General features: G+C 52.8%; 1 protein-coding gene across 3 annotated transcripts in view; it reads left to right on the top strand.

Annotated features, from left to right (window-relative positions):
• The window catches only part of USP25 (ubiquitin specific peptidase 25), a 469,204-nt gene that overhangs the window by 325,199 nt on the left and 125,212 nt on the right, over positions 1-18,793 (top strand). For all 3 annotated transcript variants that reach the window (XM_086934051.1, XM_086934050.1, XM_086934049.1), the window contains one exon: positions 13,591-13,769. In XM_086934051.1, the coding sequence (XP_086790177.1) occupies positions 13,591-13,769 (179 nt within the window). The remainder of the gene's footprint in view (positions 1-13,590; positions 13,770-18,793) is intronic.

The raw sequence follows: 18,793 nt of genomic DNA, 5'->3' as shown, positions 1-18,793 counted from the left end.
GCATGGTGGTTGCGGTGTTTTCTGGGACACATGGCAGCCTGTGTAGGCCAAGCTCCACATGCACTTCCTGTAGCTCCATCTGGTTAAGAACTGGTACCAGCTGAGAGAAGAATAGATCAAGGTGAGCCTTGAGTGGGGGAGACAGTCCCTAACATCTTGGTGGGATTTGCCTTCTGCCTGCTCTGTCTGGAGCACAGGGTGACAACTTATTGCTCACAGTACAGGTGGGATACACTGGTCTGTCCTTTCAGTTGTCTTGTGAGACCGATCAGATAAGTCTCTGCACATTAGCTCGTTGGAGGTAAAATTAGTCTTCCTTCTGTTCAAGGCCTTTTTCCTATGTGCTAAAACCCAACCTTGGTTGGTGTTGGTTCCCATAAACAAGATAACAGCCATATTCTTTATAAATAAACAAGGGTACAGTGAGTTGCATGTAAGGCTGTCAAATACCTTGTGGTATATATTTGCTACACAAGCCTCCTAAATAATTAAGCCCTGTTTATACTAGTCTTTCGTTTTAGTATCAACAATACCAAAGCAGACTGCTTAAACCAGCATTTCTGTTTCACACGAGTGAAAGATGAGACTAACTCTGTGAGCTTCAGGGGGCAATGATGATATCTGAAAGAAACAGGTTAGTATTAGATTCCTTACCTTAGAATATCCCCAGGCGTCCGACTGGATCCAGAAATGTTTGCATAGCAGTACCCTTGCGCGTCGGTAGGCGTAGTCTGCGGCTCCGTGTCCGTCGTGGGCGCCGTGATGACGTTGTAGGAGTACTTAGACGCCGCCTCCGCGTGCTGACGTCAGTTCTTTTTTCCGCGCCAGCAACGCAGATCCAGTAAAAGTGGTACCTTAGTCACTTTTTGACTAACTTTTTTGAGATCTTTTTTGATCATTCTTCGAGTCTTCGACTCCGGTGCCGATAGGGATGCCAAGCTTTATGCCTTGTGGGGACTGCGACCGACTGATGTCGGTCACCGACCCTCACCGACGGTGCCTCCACTGTCTCTGCGTCGATCATGACGACAAGATCTGCTCCGACTGTCGGGCCTTTACCCCGAAAACTAGGTGGGTGCGATCCCGCAAGCAGCTCAAGCTCCGGCAGTCGACTCGCGCCGTGAGAGGTCCCGGTCCGGACGGAGGTCGAGGGACCGAGGGAGGAGCCATCATAGCTCCGGGAGTTGACATCACTCCTCAGGATCGAAGTCGTCAGGTCAGCACAAGAGGTCGAAGAGACGTCCTCGCTCTTCCGACTTCCCGACGCTCGCGCGATGCGGCCAGGGGGGTTCGGGTGACACCGCCCACGCGGCTCCGTCAGAGTCGTGGCCGTCGCGACCTGCCCCATACCCTCCGGTTCCTGGGCAGCATGCGACGCCGGAGGAGATCAAGCGCTTCCTCATGGCCATGAGGTTCTTCACTCCTCCGGCGGGTTCCGCGGCGCCTTCGGGCCCAGCGGACCCGTCTGGGGGCCCTAGCGGGTCAGGTCCTTCGTCCCGATGCCGGCGGGTGCTTCGGCGCCGCAGGGCCCAGCGCCGCAGGGCCCCACTGGATCTGCTTCGGGATCCGGATAGTCGCCGGTCAACCGGACGAACTCACCGGCTCCGGTTCCACAGGTGTCACCTCCGGTGCCGTCCTCGGGCGGCGCCGTCCCCAATACCTCCCTCGACCCGGTTCCGGCGTCGGAGTGGCGCCGATGGGCGCCGCTCTCGACGCCGCTTGGGGAGTTCTACTTAAGTGAACGGGCCCCGTCCTTTGACAACCCTGATTATCAGGAGATTGGTGATGAGGAGTATTGGGAGGGGTCTAAGGACTCTCTGACACAGGTGTGTCAGTCCCTGGAGGACTGGACAGGTGGACTTGGGATGCCAGCGGTCTGGACACTTCGCCAGACACTGGTTTGAACTCCCCGTCGCAGCCGTGAGGACTAACCTCCTCACTGAGGTCCTTAAACCACAGTCCAGCTCAACTGAGCCTCTGCTGCCATTTAATGAGGCCTTGACTGACGTTCTTTTGGGCACTTGGTCCAGGCCCCCTACAGGCCAGCCTGTAGATAGGAACTTGGCCAGACGCCACGGCCCGGCCCCAGGCGACCCTTGTTTCCTGTCCACCCACCCCACCCCCGAGAGCCTGGTCATCCAGGCCTCTAATTCCCAGCCCGCATTCCCGTCGGCTCCGCCTGATCAGGAATCCAAGAGGTATGAGAATTATGGAAAGAAAACATTTTCCTCCCTTAGTTTGGGATTACAGTCTTCCAACACCGCATGCCTCTTGGGCCATTACATCCACTGTCTGTGGGACACGGTCGCGGACGTGCTGCCACAATGCCCGGCGGAGGTCAAGGCTAAACTCGCCCAAGCCCTTGCGGAGGGTCGAGATGCGGCACGTTTCTCCATCAGGTGTGGGCTGGATACCACCGACTCACTGGGCAGAGCGATGGCAACGACGATTCATCGCCATGCCTGGCTGAGGTCTGCCAACTTTTCAACGGATGTCCAGAATACACTCATGGACATGCCATTTGATGGCCTTCGCCTCTTTTGCGTCAAGGCAGACCATGCGCTTGAGCGCTTTAAGGACTCCAGGGCTACGGCCAAGTCCTTGGGCCCCTCGACCCCGCGCCAGCAAACTGGTGCTTTTCCCTCCTTTCGTGGCCAAGGAAGTGGCGCCCCCACATGTGCTACCAGCCACGCACCGCAGACTAACATCCAATACGGTGGCGGCCGTGGAAATCACCTTGGAGGCGGTCGGGGACAACGGCGAGGCCAGTCCACACCTTCCCCTGCAGCATCCGCCTCAAAACCCTCCTAGTCCGTGCTTTCAGGCCCATGTGACGCCAGTGTGGGGCAAGGTTCGCTATCACCACTCCCACTGGCGCACCGTCACATCGGACAGGTGGGTGCTGCAAATCGTCTGAAGGGGCTACTCCCTCCCCTTCGAGACGACCCCTCAAGCCATGCCACTGCAATACTACCGCGTATCGGGGGATCATATGCGGCTTCTGCAGGAGGAAGTTAAGGCCCTCTTGGCCAAGGGGGCCATCGAGCGCGGTCCAGGGCCAGAAGTAGGGTGTGGTTGCTACTCTCACTACTTTCTGGTGCTCAAGAAGGGCAAAGGGGGCCTTCGCCCTATCTTGGACCTACGGAACGTCAACTGCTTCCTCCGGAAGGAGAAGTTCAAAATGTTGACTCTGGCTCAGGTCTTAGCTGCCTTGGACCCAGGACACTGGATGGTAGCGTTGGACTTGCAGGGCGCTTATTTCCACATCCCCGTCCTGCCGGCCCACCGGCGCTACCTGCGGTTCACGGTAGGCCACAAGCACTTTCAGTTTACCGTGCTCCCCTTTGGCCTTACCAGCGCCCCACGGATGTTCACGAAAGTAATGGCGGTGGTCGCAGCTCATCTGCGCAGGTTGGGGGTTTCAGTCTTCCCCTACCTCGACGACTGGTTGTTGAAGGCGGGATCACCCCAGACAGTCGTCCGCCACCTCCAGACAACGGCAGACCTCCTGCACCAGCTGAGGTTCTCCATCAATGTGCCGTAGTGACACCTGTGCCCCTCCCAGAAGCTCCTCTTCATCGAAGCGGTTCTCGACTCGGCGCAGTTTCGGGTTTACACCCCCGAACAGCGGGTTCAGTATATACAGGCTCTGATTCCGATCTTTCAGCCTTTATCCAGAGTCTCAGTCAGGTTGACGCTGCAGCTTCTGGGGCTGATGGCCTCCTGCATCCTTCTGGTGCATCACGCCCGTTGGCGGATGCGGGCTCTGCAGTTGGACCTGAAGTTTCAGAGGGCCCAGCATCAGGGCAACCTGTCCGACCATGTCCTGATCCCAGAGGGCACTGCGAGACAGCTGCAGTGGTGGCTCATGGACCGCGATTGGGTCAGCGGCAGATCCCTCTCCCTTCCCCAACCTGAGCACGTAGATCAAACACTCACACCCAGTCAAAAGATCTGGGTTTAATCCATCACCGTTCTTTTGACTGGGTTTGAGTGTTTGATTGATTCAGATGCTCTGTCCATCACCACCCCCATTTGTACCACTTTTGGCCGCCATAAGTGTGGCAGGGTATGCTCAGACGTGAGTCCCTTGCTCACTTTGCCACTGGATTTAAGCAAGCCGTGATGAAGACGGCTGGAATGCCAGAAACCGGTCCTCGGAAGCTTGTTTCCGGTCCAGGGAAGACATGGCTTGGCTGTTCAGCTGGACTGTTCCCATGAGGGACAGGGTCAGACTGATTTGCATATAGCCATGTCTGAACTGGGGTGGCAGAGTGGGCTAAAGAACGGTGATGGATTAAACCCAGATCTTTTGACTGGGTGTGAGTGTTTGATTGATTCAGATGCTCCGCCCATCACCACCCCCTTATGTACCACTAATTGTTTATTAATCAGCTTCTTGGGCCTGCTTTCAGGTGCTTGATTGAAATTGTGTTAGTCCTTTTTCCGACCTTGCAGAAAATTCTATGTCAGGACTGGAGGCGAGGATTATGCATTCTTTCATCACTTTATTGAAATAGCAGCCATTTTAAAACGGACTACTATTCCATGACCCCTAGGGAAACCTGTATTCAAACAAAATTGTCCAATCAGCACAGTCCTGGGTCCACCAATTGGATCCTCCAGCATCTAGATGGTTTGCCCTCACTGGCCTTTCCTCCTCTTTCCTCTCTGCTCCGCAGCCGAGATGTGTTTTCTCCTCATTCCTTGAAATTGTTTATTTCTGTGCTGTATTGCCTGGTATATCAGTCATAGCGATCTGTATTGTGTATTTATGCTTTATACACTTGGATACTGCTGCTTGCTATGTGTTATCTGCCACTTTCTTTTCATTTAATGCGCTTAGCCTCGCCCGAGCCTGTCTTTGTTGTCGGGCCTTGCTTCCCGGTTTTCCGTTTCTGTGGCTTTTGAGGCGGCGCGTGGCTTTCCCAAAACTTCGGAGCCCGCTGCCTGTCTCCACTTTGTTTTCAGTTGGTTTCCCTCGGACGAGAGCCCGTACTGCTGAGGGAGCCACGAGAGCATTCCTCTTCTATGCGGCCTGTCTGGTGCACCCGTGCTCTTCAGCCCATCAGGGGGTGCAGCAGGAGTTTGCCTACGGCGGGCACATTTTAAACCCTGAAGGGTCTGTGAGACGCGCCATAGTCTGGTTTTTCTGGCCGGAGGCACATTACCGCGAGCGGGCTATCCTCCATTCTCCCTCATTTTTCAAGCAGCCGCTTGCTGTGTTGGTTACCTACGCTCCAATTGGCACATCTTAGTGGAGTCTGTACGATTGACATGCGCCCTCTGGGTCCGGTATTACTGCGTGAGCACACGCTTCTTGGGCACTTATTCCCAGGCCAGATTCGGTTTTTCTTGGAGTTTGTTGTACCTTTTTTACAGGCACCAGACACTCGTGCCCGGGGCTATTCTACCCCCCTCTTGTCACTATTGCGAGTTTCCTCACCCTGCATTCCGGCTGTCACCCAGCCCTTACACAGCCTGGGGGTTCCCAGCAGCGTCTGACACCCAGACATTCCTATTTGTTTCCTCCTCTGGCTTTGTTTGGTGGCCCGTCATCATGGAATTTGAATATGATGATGACTCCCAAGGAGGGGATAATGCCCTGACCGACCTCTAATGGGATGAGGAGTTCTATGAGGCGGTGGACACCATTATCTATAGAGCAGTGGGGGAGGCAATGACCCCCTGGAAGAACGGCTTACTCAGCGAATTGATCAGGTGCTTGCGCGCTTTAAGACTTTACCGGGGATTCCACCACCCCTTGCGACCCCCATCCCTACAGCCTTGCCGGATCCTTCACCTCGTCCACGAGATTCAGGGATGGACGCCACAGCCTTTGACAGGCTCAAGCAGGCCTTCCTCTACACCCAGCTGAGTCTACCACAAGTACTGCCTCCTGCTACTCCCCACTCCTCAGGGATTGATGATCCCGAACCAGGTCATTCTAAACCTCGCAACCCTACTCCACTTCCAGACGTCTCTGATCTGTTTGACCCGGACTAGATTGTCCACCCTCACTCATCTGACTGGGCTCCAGCGGACAAGGTGGAAGAATGTGGCTTTGCGCATCAGAAAGCCCCTAGAGAAGGACGCCCGTAATTGTCTTCGGGCTGAATGCCCTCGGCCCTCTTTGAAGGGCAAAGTCGCCCTCATACTGGAGATAGATACCCGCATGGCGACTTTCCTGCAGAAGTTCATGTGGGATCCCAAGAAGGGAATTGATAGATCCTGGCGGGCCTGCCTGGATAAGCTGCTTGATGTCCTTGGCCCCTTGGCAAAAATCCTTGCCATGGTGGAGTAGGCGGAGTCGTCCGGCTCCTTCATCTCCCCAGATTCCCTATCGGGTTGGACTCAGAGAGCCATTGTGTTTTTGGGCAGTGCCAATTGTGCCATTTTGACAAATGGTCGCCGCTCTCTTCTCATCAAGGTGGACCCCATACATCGGGATCTTGCGGATTCTGAAGCCGGCACAGTGGCCCAAGGAGGTTTGTTTGAGGACCCATTCGTTAAGGAATTGGGAAAGTTCATGAATACTTTAACCTCACTTGACAAGGCTCAATCTACCAGTAAGAATGTGTTCCCTCTGGTTTTCCGCGGGTCTGGTTGTGGCAGGGGCCACTGGACCGGCCGTAGTGCCAACCAACAGGCCAATATCCGCACCAGACCCACTTTGGACGAGGCTTCCGAGGAGCTGCTTCCTCTTCCAACACTGAGTCTACTCCCTTCTTCCCAACTAAAACTATGGGGGCGACTGGAGAAAAATTATCCAGGCCTGGACTTCTGTCACATGGGATCAGTGGGTTCTGCAAACCATACAGGGTTTTCACATAGAGTACCTCGAGAACGCTTATGAAAGCACCAGACCCCTTCCTCTTCAGTTTTCCCATCAGGACTCCGCTCTGGCAGACAAGGTGGTTTCCTCTCTCCTCGCCAAAGGAGCCATAGTCCCCTTGGTCCTTCATCCACGTGGTGTTTTTTTAAGCAATCTCTTACTCATTGATGAGAAGGATGGGGGAAAACACCTGGTAATCAATCTGAGCAGTTTCAACGAGAGTCTGGTCTACCGCCAATTCAAGATGGAGGGCATCCATCTTCTCAGGGATATGCTGTGATCGAATGATTGGCTGGTCCGTCTCGACCTGAAGGATGCCTATCTGGTGATTCCGATCTTCCCACCCCACAGGCATTTCATTCAGTTCACTTTGCGCGGCCTAGTTTTCGAATTTGACTCCCTCCCGGTTGGCCTCTCTTCGGCCCCTTTGTGTTTTACCAAGGTCCTCAAACCAGAAGTAGAGTGTTCGAGCATTCGGATGATTGTCTACCTCAACAATCTCCTCCTTATGGATGATTGCCCTCGTCGTCTTTTCAACACCTTCATAAGACGGTAAACCTCCTACAGGACCTGGGGTTTGTCATCAATGAGACCAAATCAATGCTTTCTCCTTCACAGACTGTGACATTTCTGGGTTTCGTGATTGACTCCAGGTCCTCTACTCTCAGCCTCCCTTCCCGAAAAGTTATGAAGATCCATTACAAACTGCAACGCATTCTGGCCAAGACTCAAGTGTCCTTCAGAGATCTGGATCGAGTGATAGGCTTGTTCTCCGCCTCCATACAGGCGTTTTTCCCAGGTCTCCTTCATTATGGCCCGTTACAATGCCTCAAATTGACATATCTTCGAAAGGGGTTCCCCTACTCGTACAAGGTGACCCTGTCGGAGGAGGCCAAGGAAGAGATTCAATGGTGGCTGCAACACATGGAGGCCTGGAACAGTCGCAAGATTTTCGGTTCCTCTCCAGATCTGGTTATCGAATTGGACGCCGGCAATCAGGGCTGGGGTGCCAGGTGCGGCGAGTTCTCTACAGGAGGGTTGTGGTCTCCAGCTGAACGCAAATTGCATATCAATTGTCAGGCGCTCCTAGCGGGTTCCTTTACGGCTAGCTGTTGGACCAGAGACCGCATTCAATCTTCAGTTCTCCTCAAGATGGACAATGTTTCGGCGGTCCGCTATATCAGTCACCTGGTTGGGCACCGGGTCTAAAGCCCTCCAACTGGGCTGCCAGTTTTCGGCACTACTGTCTCAAGCACAATGTTTCAGTGACAGCGGAATATCTTCCAGGCCAGGAGAATCTTGGAGCGGATTTCCAATCACGTAATTTCCAGGATTCCAGTCTCTGGAGGCTGAACTGTGTGGTTTTTCAGCGATTGACGACCTTTGGGAACCATTCTCAATCAACCTCTTTGCCTTGAGGCTCGACCTCCAGTTGCCCTGGTACTTCAGTTGGAGGTCGGGCCCCCTGGCGGTGTTCATGGACGCGTTTCTCCAGAATTGGACCCTGGAGTCAGGGAATGCGTTTCCCCCTTTTGCGATGCTTACTCGTGTTACGGCTCAGGTCTGTCATTAGCAGAGTTTGGTAGTCCTCTCTCCCCTGTGGAGGTCTCAGGCATGGTTTTCAGTACTTCTGGAACTTTCCTGGGATTCTCCGATCCTACTCCCCCTGTTCTCTCATCTCCTTCTCAGTCCCAACAGGGGTTCCTCATCCTCTAGTTCTGCAGCACTTGTTGTGTCTTGTAGCATAGTGGATTACAGGAGACGATGGGAAGTCCTGGGCTTTTCGGCAAAGGCTGAGGAACTCATGTCTAAGGCGTGGGCAGACAGTACTATCAGACGCTATTGAGCCGCTTGGGGCAGATGGGCCCGTTATTGTTTGCGATGGGGTACCAATCCTGTGGACGCAGATGTAGTACATGTCCTGAACTTCTTAGCCCATTTGGCCTCCAACTGTTTAGCTTATTGCTTCATTAACAACTTTCATTCTGCTATTTTGGCGGGTCATGTCCCCGTTGGCCATTCCCCTGTTTGAGAACATCCCCTGGTTTGCAAGCTACTCGGGGGCATTTGGCTATCCTTGCCGCCAGAGCCCTGTTATTCAGCTCTATGGGACGTAAACCAAGTCCTGTATTTGTTTTTATCCTGGCAACCCAATAGGGTTCGCAATGTTACTTTATCTGTTTTCATGCAGATGTGTTTCCTATGTACGGGCGCTGGACATCTCGTCTAGGATGTTCAATCCTTTGGGGGGTGACCTTCACCTTATACAGACGGACAAAGTGTCACGAGGGTGATTTCTTTTCACGAGTTTCCAGATTGTCCCAAATTATGTGTGGTCCCCTGTTTAAAAGCTTACAATCGGATGACCGAAGAAGTTTGGCCTCCTGGTGAGCTCCAGTTTCCCATCACAAGACTTTTAATGCGGTTTCTTCACGTACCATCTCTAGATGAGTTATGTGGGTTATGCAGGAAGCCGGGATCAGTCTCCGAGATTTTGATGCCTACTCAGTCAGAGGGGCTATGGCTTCCAAAGCGTTTGGCTTGGGTGGTCGTTTGGAGGATATCTTCAACGCGGCAGATTGGTCTTCGGACTCTACCTTTAAAAGGTTTTGTTTCAAGCCTGTGCTGGATATGGCTCACCTCCTGATGAGCAAGCTTTGAACTAGCATAATCCTCGCCTCCAGACCTGAAATAGAATGAAAAATGTCCTAGCTAACGTAACGAAAAGTTTCAATTCTATTAAGGATGCGGAGGTGAGGATTATCCCACCTGAGGGATCATTTCAAGATTCCCCACCCCTTATGGCAGGAATTTATTTATTTTATTTATTTAAACTTGTAAGGCGCACAGCTACCCGCAGTGGGTTTCCCGGCGCCAAGGGACAGATTAAGAGAAGGAAAAGGGACAACCATAAGTCATTGCTGAAGAGATACACCCTAAGTCGTTACTGAAAGAGCCACGTTTTAAGTACCTTGCGAAAACGAAAAAGATTGGTTTCTGTTTTTAGGACAGCGGGCAAAGCATTCCAACATTTCGGACCCAGGTGGGAAACCGAGCAGCCGCCCAGGAAGTAATGCATTTTGCGATTTTATAGATGTGGTGGTCTTGTTCTTGCATGGTCAGGATGTATTCCCAACCTGTACCTTCCTGCATTCAGTTTTCAGTTCCCTCTGGTTACTGTTAAGAATTTATTGGATATCTGCCATGTCATGTCTAGTTTTCTGTTGGTGTCATATTCTCTTTTATGAATTGATGGCTCCCTTTGCTCCTGTAGGTTCCGACTCCAATAAACAGGATGCCTGAGGATTGTTTTCCTGCCAGCTCTGTGCAAAGAAAGAAGAGGAAGGGCCAGTGAGGGCCGACCATCTAGATGATGGAGGACCCAATTGGTGGACCCAGGACTGTGCTGAATGGACAATTTTGCTTGACTGCAGGTTTCCCTAGGGTTCATGGGAAACGTAGTCCATTGTTTTAAAATGGCTGCTGTTTAAATAAAGAGAAGAAAGAAGGCACAATGCTCGCCTCGGAGTCATTAATAGAATTGAAACTTTCCGTTACGTTAGCTAGGAAAATTTTTATTGGCTATCGTACTTGAAGGTTTGAAACTTGGACAGACGTGCAGTAGAAAATTACGTATTTGCAAATTGTACACAAAGGGTTTTTCCCAGACATTTGATTTTAAGTCTTGATTAAAAACACTTTAACATGTTTTTTAGGAGAAGCCTTTTTGTTTTCAAAACATAACATTAGCCAAAGGGATTGGATGGCTTTGTATTCATTCTGCGGTGTCTGACCTTAATTTGATGGCTTTCCCCCTATTCTTTAATTTGTCCTGAACAGGAATATTTTCATCTCATTGTTCTGATTGGATTAATTGTTTCCTTCTGCATCAAATTTCAGTGTTTTATTCTTTGGTATTCAGCGCTCCATGGCTAGTACATGTTTCTTTTCTATCTACCACTTTTTCTCCCTTTATTTCCACTTGCTCTTTTCCCTCTACCCTCCCTACCCATGCTATCGGCTCCATCCCCATCGTGCTTGGCTCTGCATCTTTCATTTCGTTATGTATTTTTGAAGGACAGTGAGCTGTAAAGCGCTTTGTTAACCTCCTAGCATCCATAAAACTGTCACCCACGTCTACTATCCCCTCCCTCCCCCGCAAAAAAACCTCACGTTCTTGCTGGCAGTGTGATCTTAATGTATTTATGTATTGAGAGAAAAGCACCAGCAACAAAGTACATCTGGGATTTGCTTTCTTTCTTGCTTATTTAGCACGCTCTTTTTTCCCTCTCTGATACCTCCTACCCGCTCCTATCTTGCTGAACATATAAGTTAAGTAAACAAAAATCGGGGTACCAGCAGCAGCACAGTTCTGTTGCACCTCTTGCTTTCTTTGTCGAGCTGTGGCACACCACTCCCCCCACCCTTTCTGCCATAGTCATATGCTGTGTTAGAAAGGTAAATTAAAAATTCCCTCTATGCGTCATGACAAACATGCGTCATAGACACAAGCTTCATAATCCACACGTTCTCCTGCATTAAGCACCAACCATGCACATCAATAGCTTCTTGGAATGGGTTTCCTTTGAAAGAAAATGTATTCCAAGATTAGTGGCAATTTGTTTGTATGCTGCTTGACGCATGTGTTTCAGGCAACTGCTTGTTTAAATCACACTCCCATGTATGAGTAATGCGGTTGATTGAAGGTTCTTTGGAAAAGTGGTGGGTTGGGAATGTGGCGCATTGAGGTGGGTGTTTGAACTGACAGTCCAGATTAATAGATGGTTTTAATTGCAACTTTAGTTCAAATAGAAAAGTAAGCAATTTATGATGTCTAAAATGCATGCACTGTAATACAAACATACTGGACGTGTTTTAAAGGACCTGCACTGACAGACCGCTTCGCAGGAGAGGAGGAGTACCTTTAAGGCTAGATTGATTTCCCGAAGCGAGAACAGCTTGGTGTGACACTTTTGATCTTTCAGTGGCAAAAGGCCCCTGATCAAGAGCCCCAGGTGAGCTCCCTACCAGTGGACGGAAGCATACGTTAGCATTAATGGCTATCACTTTTGGAAGACAGAACGGTCTCCTGTGTTTCAAGTGCTCCATCACTGACCACCACTGAAGATCTTGCATACCATCTGCTGAAGAAACCTGCGTAGTGTCTGTCAGAAAGCCTCGAGGCTGAGCATACTGCATAAAAAGCACCCCTGGTGTGCCAACATGCATGGCTGACCAAACATGCATGGCTGAACAGTAAAATGCAGGTCAAAAGGCCAGAAGGAGCAGTACTTAAAGAACTAGAAGAAGGAATGCCTCTCAAAACATTGGCATCATAACCAAGATGTCCTGAGTCCTCTGAAGGCTCTGGTGAATTATGTATCCAGCTCCATTTCAACGAAAAGAGGCACTGGGAAGGCTTTAGGGTTGCACTCAGATGGTCCAACACCAGCTACTGTGAACTCAACTTCAGCAGCCAGTCATCAAGATATGGGGATACAGTGACCCCATCCCACAAAGGTGCGCGTAACAACCGCCATCTCCTTGGTGACGACCCACTGCCAATCTCAACCTGAACGGGAGGACAGCAAAGTGCACCCAACCAGAAAATAAAGGTACATCCTGGGAAACTGCCGGATCGGTTACTAAAAATATATGTCGAGGGACAACATCCAGACACCTAGCTCTAGAGCCAATAGGACATGTGCAAGGTACTGTACCCCCTGTACTGGTGCAGTAATTGGTTTGGCTGTGGTGTGGGCGACGAAGTTGGCTGTATTGATTCCTCACTGATCCCACTGCCATCCCATTCTGAGGAATGGCCCTGTTTTCATTACGAAGGTCTACTTTAGTTTTGATGCACTGCACAAATTATCCATCTTGTTGGTCTCAGCCCCACCTTTTAGGCTTATGGAGGGGAGGGGATGAGGGATGAGGAACTGACATTGTTGTACCAGGATGGTGCTTTCCTACCTCCGGTGGGATCATGTCTGGGGTGGTGCCAGGCATTCACAGAGTTGAGCACATCCTACTGGCACAGTAGTGTGGTTGAAATATTTCCAAATCCACTCTGGTGTATGCGGGCATTTCGAGAGGTGAGGACTCTACAGATAAAGTATTCACTATGAAGGTTATAACTGAAATATAGTACTTTTTCATTGCTTGGAGTGATAAACCTTTTCAAACCCTTAGTAACACTTTCCTGATTCTTCATTCAACTTTATCAAATTTAGAAACCCCCTTGAAGGTTGCGCATCATTGTCCATACATTAGCGTAGTCCATACCTAGCCCTGGAAACTTTTTAGCAAGCCATTACACTACTGTCGCAGGTACGCGATTTAGAAGATGTAAGAAGCAAATTTACTGAAGTAACAAATTGCGCACCCAGATGCAGGCTTTAGGCTATTTTTCCAAACAGGTAGTGTTTTTCTGGGTGGATCAATGAATCCAAAAGAGAGATTGTTGTTTTTTTTTAATGCGGAACCCAAGTTTTTGTTGCTAATAAAGCCAAGTGTTGGAGGAGATTTTCTTTCAGGTACCACAACAGTGGTTATGCATACTATTTAACCAGTCTGCAGTATTATGGACTGTACTTTGTGTATAGTCACATTCTACAAGTTCAACATTACATAAATTACTCATGTCAAGGATACTTTGATAGCTAAGAGTGCAAATTACATAGACGCAGAATGTGGTTGCACTTGATTATGTGAATTACGTTTTTACTTTGTCTCCACCTTTTCTGTTATTTAAGGCTATCAAGTTGGAATATGCAAGGCTAGTGCGTCTGGCACAGGAAGACCCCCCACCAGAACAAGACTACCGCCTACACCATGCAGTCATTTATTTTATCCAGAATGAAGCTCCCAAAAAAGTTATTGAAATGACATTACTTGACCAGTTTGCAGATCCAAATTTAAGTTTCGATGCAAGGTATTTAATTTATTCTGAAGCTTATGATGCAATTCTCTGATTGTACAGTGTTAAAATGTGACCTGCGCTTATGTTTTGGATAACTTGTTTGATTGACAGTTGTCTAAATGGTTTGATAAACACAGATAATGGCGTTGTTCTCCACTTCTTGTTCCTGTCTTCTTTAACTCAGTCACTGTTGCACATGCTGCCATTGTTGCGGTTACTTTTTGCGCAACTCACTCCATGGCCTGTACATCATGTCAGCAATTAGAGAAAAATGTATATCTTGTAGATATTTCATTCATTTTACATTTTTGTATCATACCTTGTATTGATTTTTTTTAAAGCACTCTTGGACCCATACAACTTTCTTGGTGCCTCTGGAATAACTAACATCGCAATAAAGAAAAAATCTGAAAGAAACACGTTAGTGTTAGATTCCTTACCTTAGAATATCCCCAGGCGTCAGTCTGGATCCGGAAACTTTTGCGTAGCAGTACCCCTGCGCGTCGGTAGGCGTCGTCTGCAGGCGTCCCCTGCGGCTCCGCGTCCGTCGTCGGCGTCGTGCGCCGTGATGACGTCGCTGGAGTACATAGACGCCGCCTCCGCGCGCTGACGTCAGTTCTTCTTTTTTCCGCGCCAGTGGACGCAGATCTGAAGAGCAGTACTCCGGTCTTTGACCAAGTTTTTCGATTGTTTTTTCCTCTACTGTGCCTGATAGGATGCCTGGGTTTAAGAATTGCGATGACTGTGAGCGCACGATGTCGGTCACAGACCATCACCGCCTCTGCCTCCGGTGTCTGGGCCCTGACCACGACGTGGACTCCTGCGTCGACTGCCGGGCCCTTACCAACAAGGCTAGGCGGGAGCGGTCCCGCAAGCTACTGGAGCTCCGGGTGTCGGCCCCACGTCGGGACCGGGAGCGGTCCCGGTCCGGCCGGAGGTCGAGACAGCGTTCGAGGGAGCGGTCGCGGAGCCGCGCCGGGCGCTCCGGAAGTCGACACCACTCGTCAGGCTCGTCAGGTAAGAAGCACAAGAAGTCGGGGCGTCGTCATCGTACCCCCGACTCCCCCCCCGACGCTCGCGCGATGCGGCCGGGGGCTCGGGTGACCCCAACCCCGCGGCTCCGCGTGAGTCGCCGGCGCGGCCTGCCTCATACCCTCCGGTCCCTGGGCATGGCGCGACGCCTGAGGAGATCGAGGCGTTCCTCATGGCCATGAGGGCGCTCGGTTCTCCGACGGGGCCTACGGCGCCTTCGGGCCCAGTGCTACCGTCTGGGGGCCCTAGCGGTTCGGGTGTCCCTGCCTCGGCGCCGTCGGGTGCTCCGGCCCCGGCGCCGCCGACGGCTCCGACCCCGGCGCCGCAGGGGCCTTCGGGATCGGCGCCGGCTGGTCTTCCGGCCTCCCCGGCGCCGTTGCCATCGGGGTTACCCCCGACGCCGCCCCCGCGCGGCGCCGGTTCTCCGCTGCCGGTTCCGGCCGGCGGTGGGGTTCCGACGCCGGCTCCGGGCGGCGCCGTCCCCTTACCTTCTCCGACGCCGGACGCGGCGCCGGACGGGCGTCGCTCGACGCCGGTCCCGGCGCCGATGGGGCCCATGAACCCCGAGGAGCCGGTCTTCATCATTGACTCCGAATACGGAGAGGATGAGGAGTACGGTGAAGGTTGGGAGGGGTCCGAGGACCCTCTGGCTCGCGAGTGCCAGTATGACCCGGACTGGACAGGTGACTTGGGGGATGCCAGTGGTTTGGACGACTCTCCTAACCCTGGTTTGATCTCTCCTCCAACCGTGGCATCGGTGGAGGGAGCTGCCTATTCTGTGGTGCTGATGAGGGCTGCCAAGGCCTTACACCTTGAGCTCCCCGTCGCGGCCGTGAGGCCTAACATCCTCACCGAGGTCTTCAAACCGCAGTCATGCCCACTGGAGCCACTGCTGCCGTTTAATGAAGCCTTGTCTGACGTTCTGTTGGGCACGTGGTCCAGGCCCGCTTCAGGTGCGCCTGTTGATCGGAACGTGGCCAGGCGCCACCGTCCTTGTCCGGACGACCCCAAGTACCTGTCTACCCACCCCACTCCTGAGAGCCTGGTGATCCAGGCCTCGACCTCCCAGTCCGCATTCCCGTCGGCCCCGCCCGACCGGGAATCCAAGAGGTATGACCAGTTTCGCAAAAAGGTCTTCTCGTCCATTAGTTTGGGCCTGCGGTCTTGCAACACCGCCTGCCTCTTGGGCCGCTACACCCACTCTGTGTGGGATACGGTCGCGGAACTGCTGCCAGAATGCCCCATGGAGGTGCGGGCAAAGCTCGGTCAGGCTGTGGCTGAGGGCCGAGATGCAGCGAAATATTCAATTCGGTGTGGTCTTGATACGACCGACTCGCTGGGCAGAGCTATGTCTACGACGGTGGCGATTCGTCGCCACGCCTGGCTGAGATCCGCCAATTTTTCGGCTGATGTCCAGAATACCCTGATGGACATGCCGTTTGATGGCTGTCACCTGTTCGGTGACAAAGCGGACCACGCGCTGGAACGCTTCAAGGACTCCAGGGTCACGGCCAAGTCCTTGGGTCTCTCGACCCAGCGTCAGCAACCGGGTTCGTTTCGTCCCTTTCGTGGCCAAGGAAGGGGCGCCCCCACACGTGCTGCCAGCCACGCGCCGCAACAATCCTTCCAACGCGGTGGCGGCCGTGGAAACCGCCGTGGTGGCGGTCGGGGACAACGGCGGGGTCAGACCACACCTTCCCCCGCAGCATCTACCCCAAAATCCTCCTAGTCCGTGCTTTCGGCCCCATGTGACGCCAGTGGGTGGCAGGGTTCGCCATCACCACGCTCACTGGCGCACGATCACTTCGGACAGGTGGGTGCTGCAAATCGTCCGAAGGGGCTACTCCCTCCCCTTCGAGACCTCTCCTCCAGCCATGCCACCGCAGAACCACCGTGTGTCGGGGGACCACTTGACACTTCTGCAGGAGGAAGTTACGGCCCTCTTGGCCAAGGGGGCCATCGAGCGCGTTCCTGGGCCAGAAGTAGGGCGTGGTTGTTATTCCCACTACTTTCTGGTGCCCAAGAAGGACAAGGGGGGCCTACGTCCTATCTTGGATCTAAGGAACGTCAACGGCTTCCTCCGGAAGGAGAAGTTCAAGATGTTGACGTTAGCTCAGGTCTTGGCTGCTCTAGACCCACAAGACTGGATGGTAGCGTTGGACTTGCAGGACGCCTATTTTCACATCCCCGTCCTGCCGGCCCACCGGCGTTACCTGCGGTTCACGGTAGGCCAGGAGCATTTTCAGTTTATCGTGCTTCCCTTCGGCCTTACCAGCGCCCCACGGGTGTTCACAAAGGTGATGGCGGTGGTCGCAGCCCATCTGCGCAGGTTGGGGGTTTCAGTCTTCCCCTACCTAGACGACTGGTTGTTGAAGGCGGGCTCGCCCCAGACAGTCGTCCACCACCTTCAGATGACGGCAGACCTCTTGCACGACCTGGGGTTCTCCATCAATGTGCCGAAATCACACCTGTGTCCCTCTCAAAAGCTCCTTTTCATCGGAGCGGTTCTGGACTCGCGCAGTTTCGGGTTTATCCTCCGGAACGGCGGGTTCGGGATATTCAGGCTTTGATTCCCATCTTTCAGCCGCTATCCCGGGTTTCGGTCAGGTTGACGCTGCGGCTGCTGGGACTGATGGCTTCCTGCATCCTTCTGGTGCATCACGCTCGGTGGCGGATGCGGGCTCTGCAGTGGGACCTGAAGTTTCAGTGGGCCCAGCATCAGGGCAACTTGTCCGACCACGTCTTGATCTCGGAGGGCACTGCGAGACAACTGCAGTGGTGGCTTACGGACCGCGATTGGGTCAGGGGCAAGTCCCTCTCTCTTCCCCAACCGGAGCACGTTGTCGTGACGGACGCGTCCCTCCAGGGCTGGGGTGGCCACTTGGGAGAGGCAGAGATCAGAGGCATCTGGTCTCCGGCGGAGTCCCGGCTCCATATCAACCTGTTGGAGCTGCGGGCGATTCGTCTGGCACTGAAGGCATTCCTCCCCTTTGTCAACGGGAGTGTGGTGCAGGTGTTCACCGACAACACCACCGCCATGTGGTACTGCAACAAACAGGGCGGTGTGGGGTCGTGGACCCTTTGCCAGGAGGCTCTGCGCCTCTGGCAATGGCTGGAACGTCAGGGCGTGACTCTGACGGTTCAACACCTGGCAGGTTCTCTGAACGCCAGGGCGGACGAACTCAGCCGTCGGTGCTCGATGGATCACGAATGGCGTCTGAACTCGGACGTGGCGCAAGGCATCTTTCTGCAATGGGGAGAGCCTTGGTTAGATCTATTCGCCACCGAAGAGAACGCGCAATGTCATCAGTTCTGCGCGTTGGAGTTTCCAAGACGGCACTCGCACGGCGACGCCTTTCGGCGCGAGTGGAGTTGCGGTCTGTTATACGCCTTTCCGCCTATACCACTTCTGCCCAGAGTGCTGAAGAAGATCAGGCGCGACCGGGCCCAAGTTATCCTTGTGGCTCCGGACTGGGCTCGAAGGTATTGGTATCCCGAGCTACTCAGCATGTCAGTCGGTCCCCCGATCCGCCTGCCCCTTCAGGAGGACCTTCTGTCGCAGCAGCAGGGGACGGTCCTCCACCCGAACCTGTCCAGTCTCCACCTCCATGCTTGGAGATTGAGCGGCGGCAGTTGAGGCCATTTGACTTGCCTCCTGAAGTCTGTGATGTTATTCTGGCAGCCAGGCGTCCCTCCACTAAGTCGGTATACGCCTGTCGGTGGAACAGATTTGTGGCATGGTGCACAGCAAAGGCTGTGGATCCTCTTTCTGCCCCTCTTTCGGAGGTTCTTCTGTTTCTTCTTTCTCTTGCCCAGCAGGGCTCTGCTCTGGGCACTATCAAGGGCTACCTTTCTGCCCTTTCAGCCTTTTTGAGGCTTCCTGATCAGCCTTCTTTGTTCAAATCCCCGATTGTAACTCGATTCTTGAAAGGCATCACTCACATGTTTCCACCTGTTCCGTTTGTGATGCCTCAGTGGGATTTGAACCTGGTTCTGACCTTTCT

This window comes from Lissotriton vulgaris, chromosome 8 (genome assembly GCF_964263255.1).
Source record: "Lissotriton vulgaris chromosome 8, aLisVul1.2, whole genome shotgun sequence".
Lineage (NCBI taxonomy): Eukaryota > Metazoa > Chordata > Amphibia > Caudata > Salamandridae > Lissotriton > Lissotriton vulgaris.
Note: the sequence above shows the minus strand (reverse complement) of the source record. Positions and strands in the feature narration are given on the sequence as shown.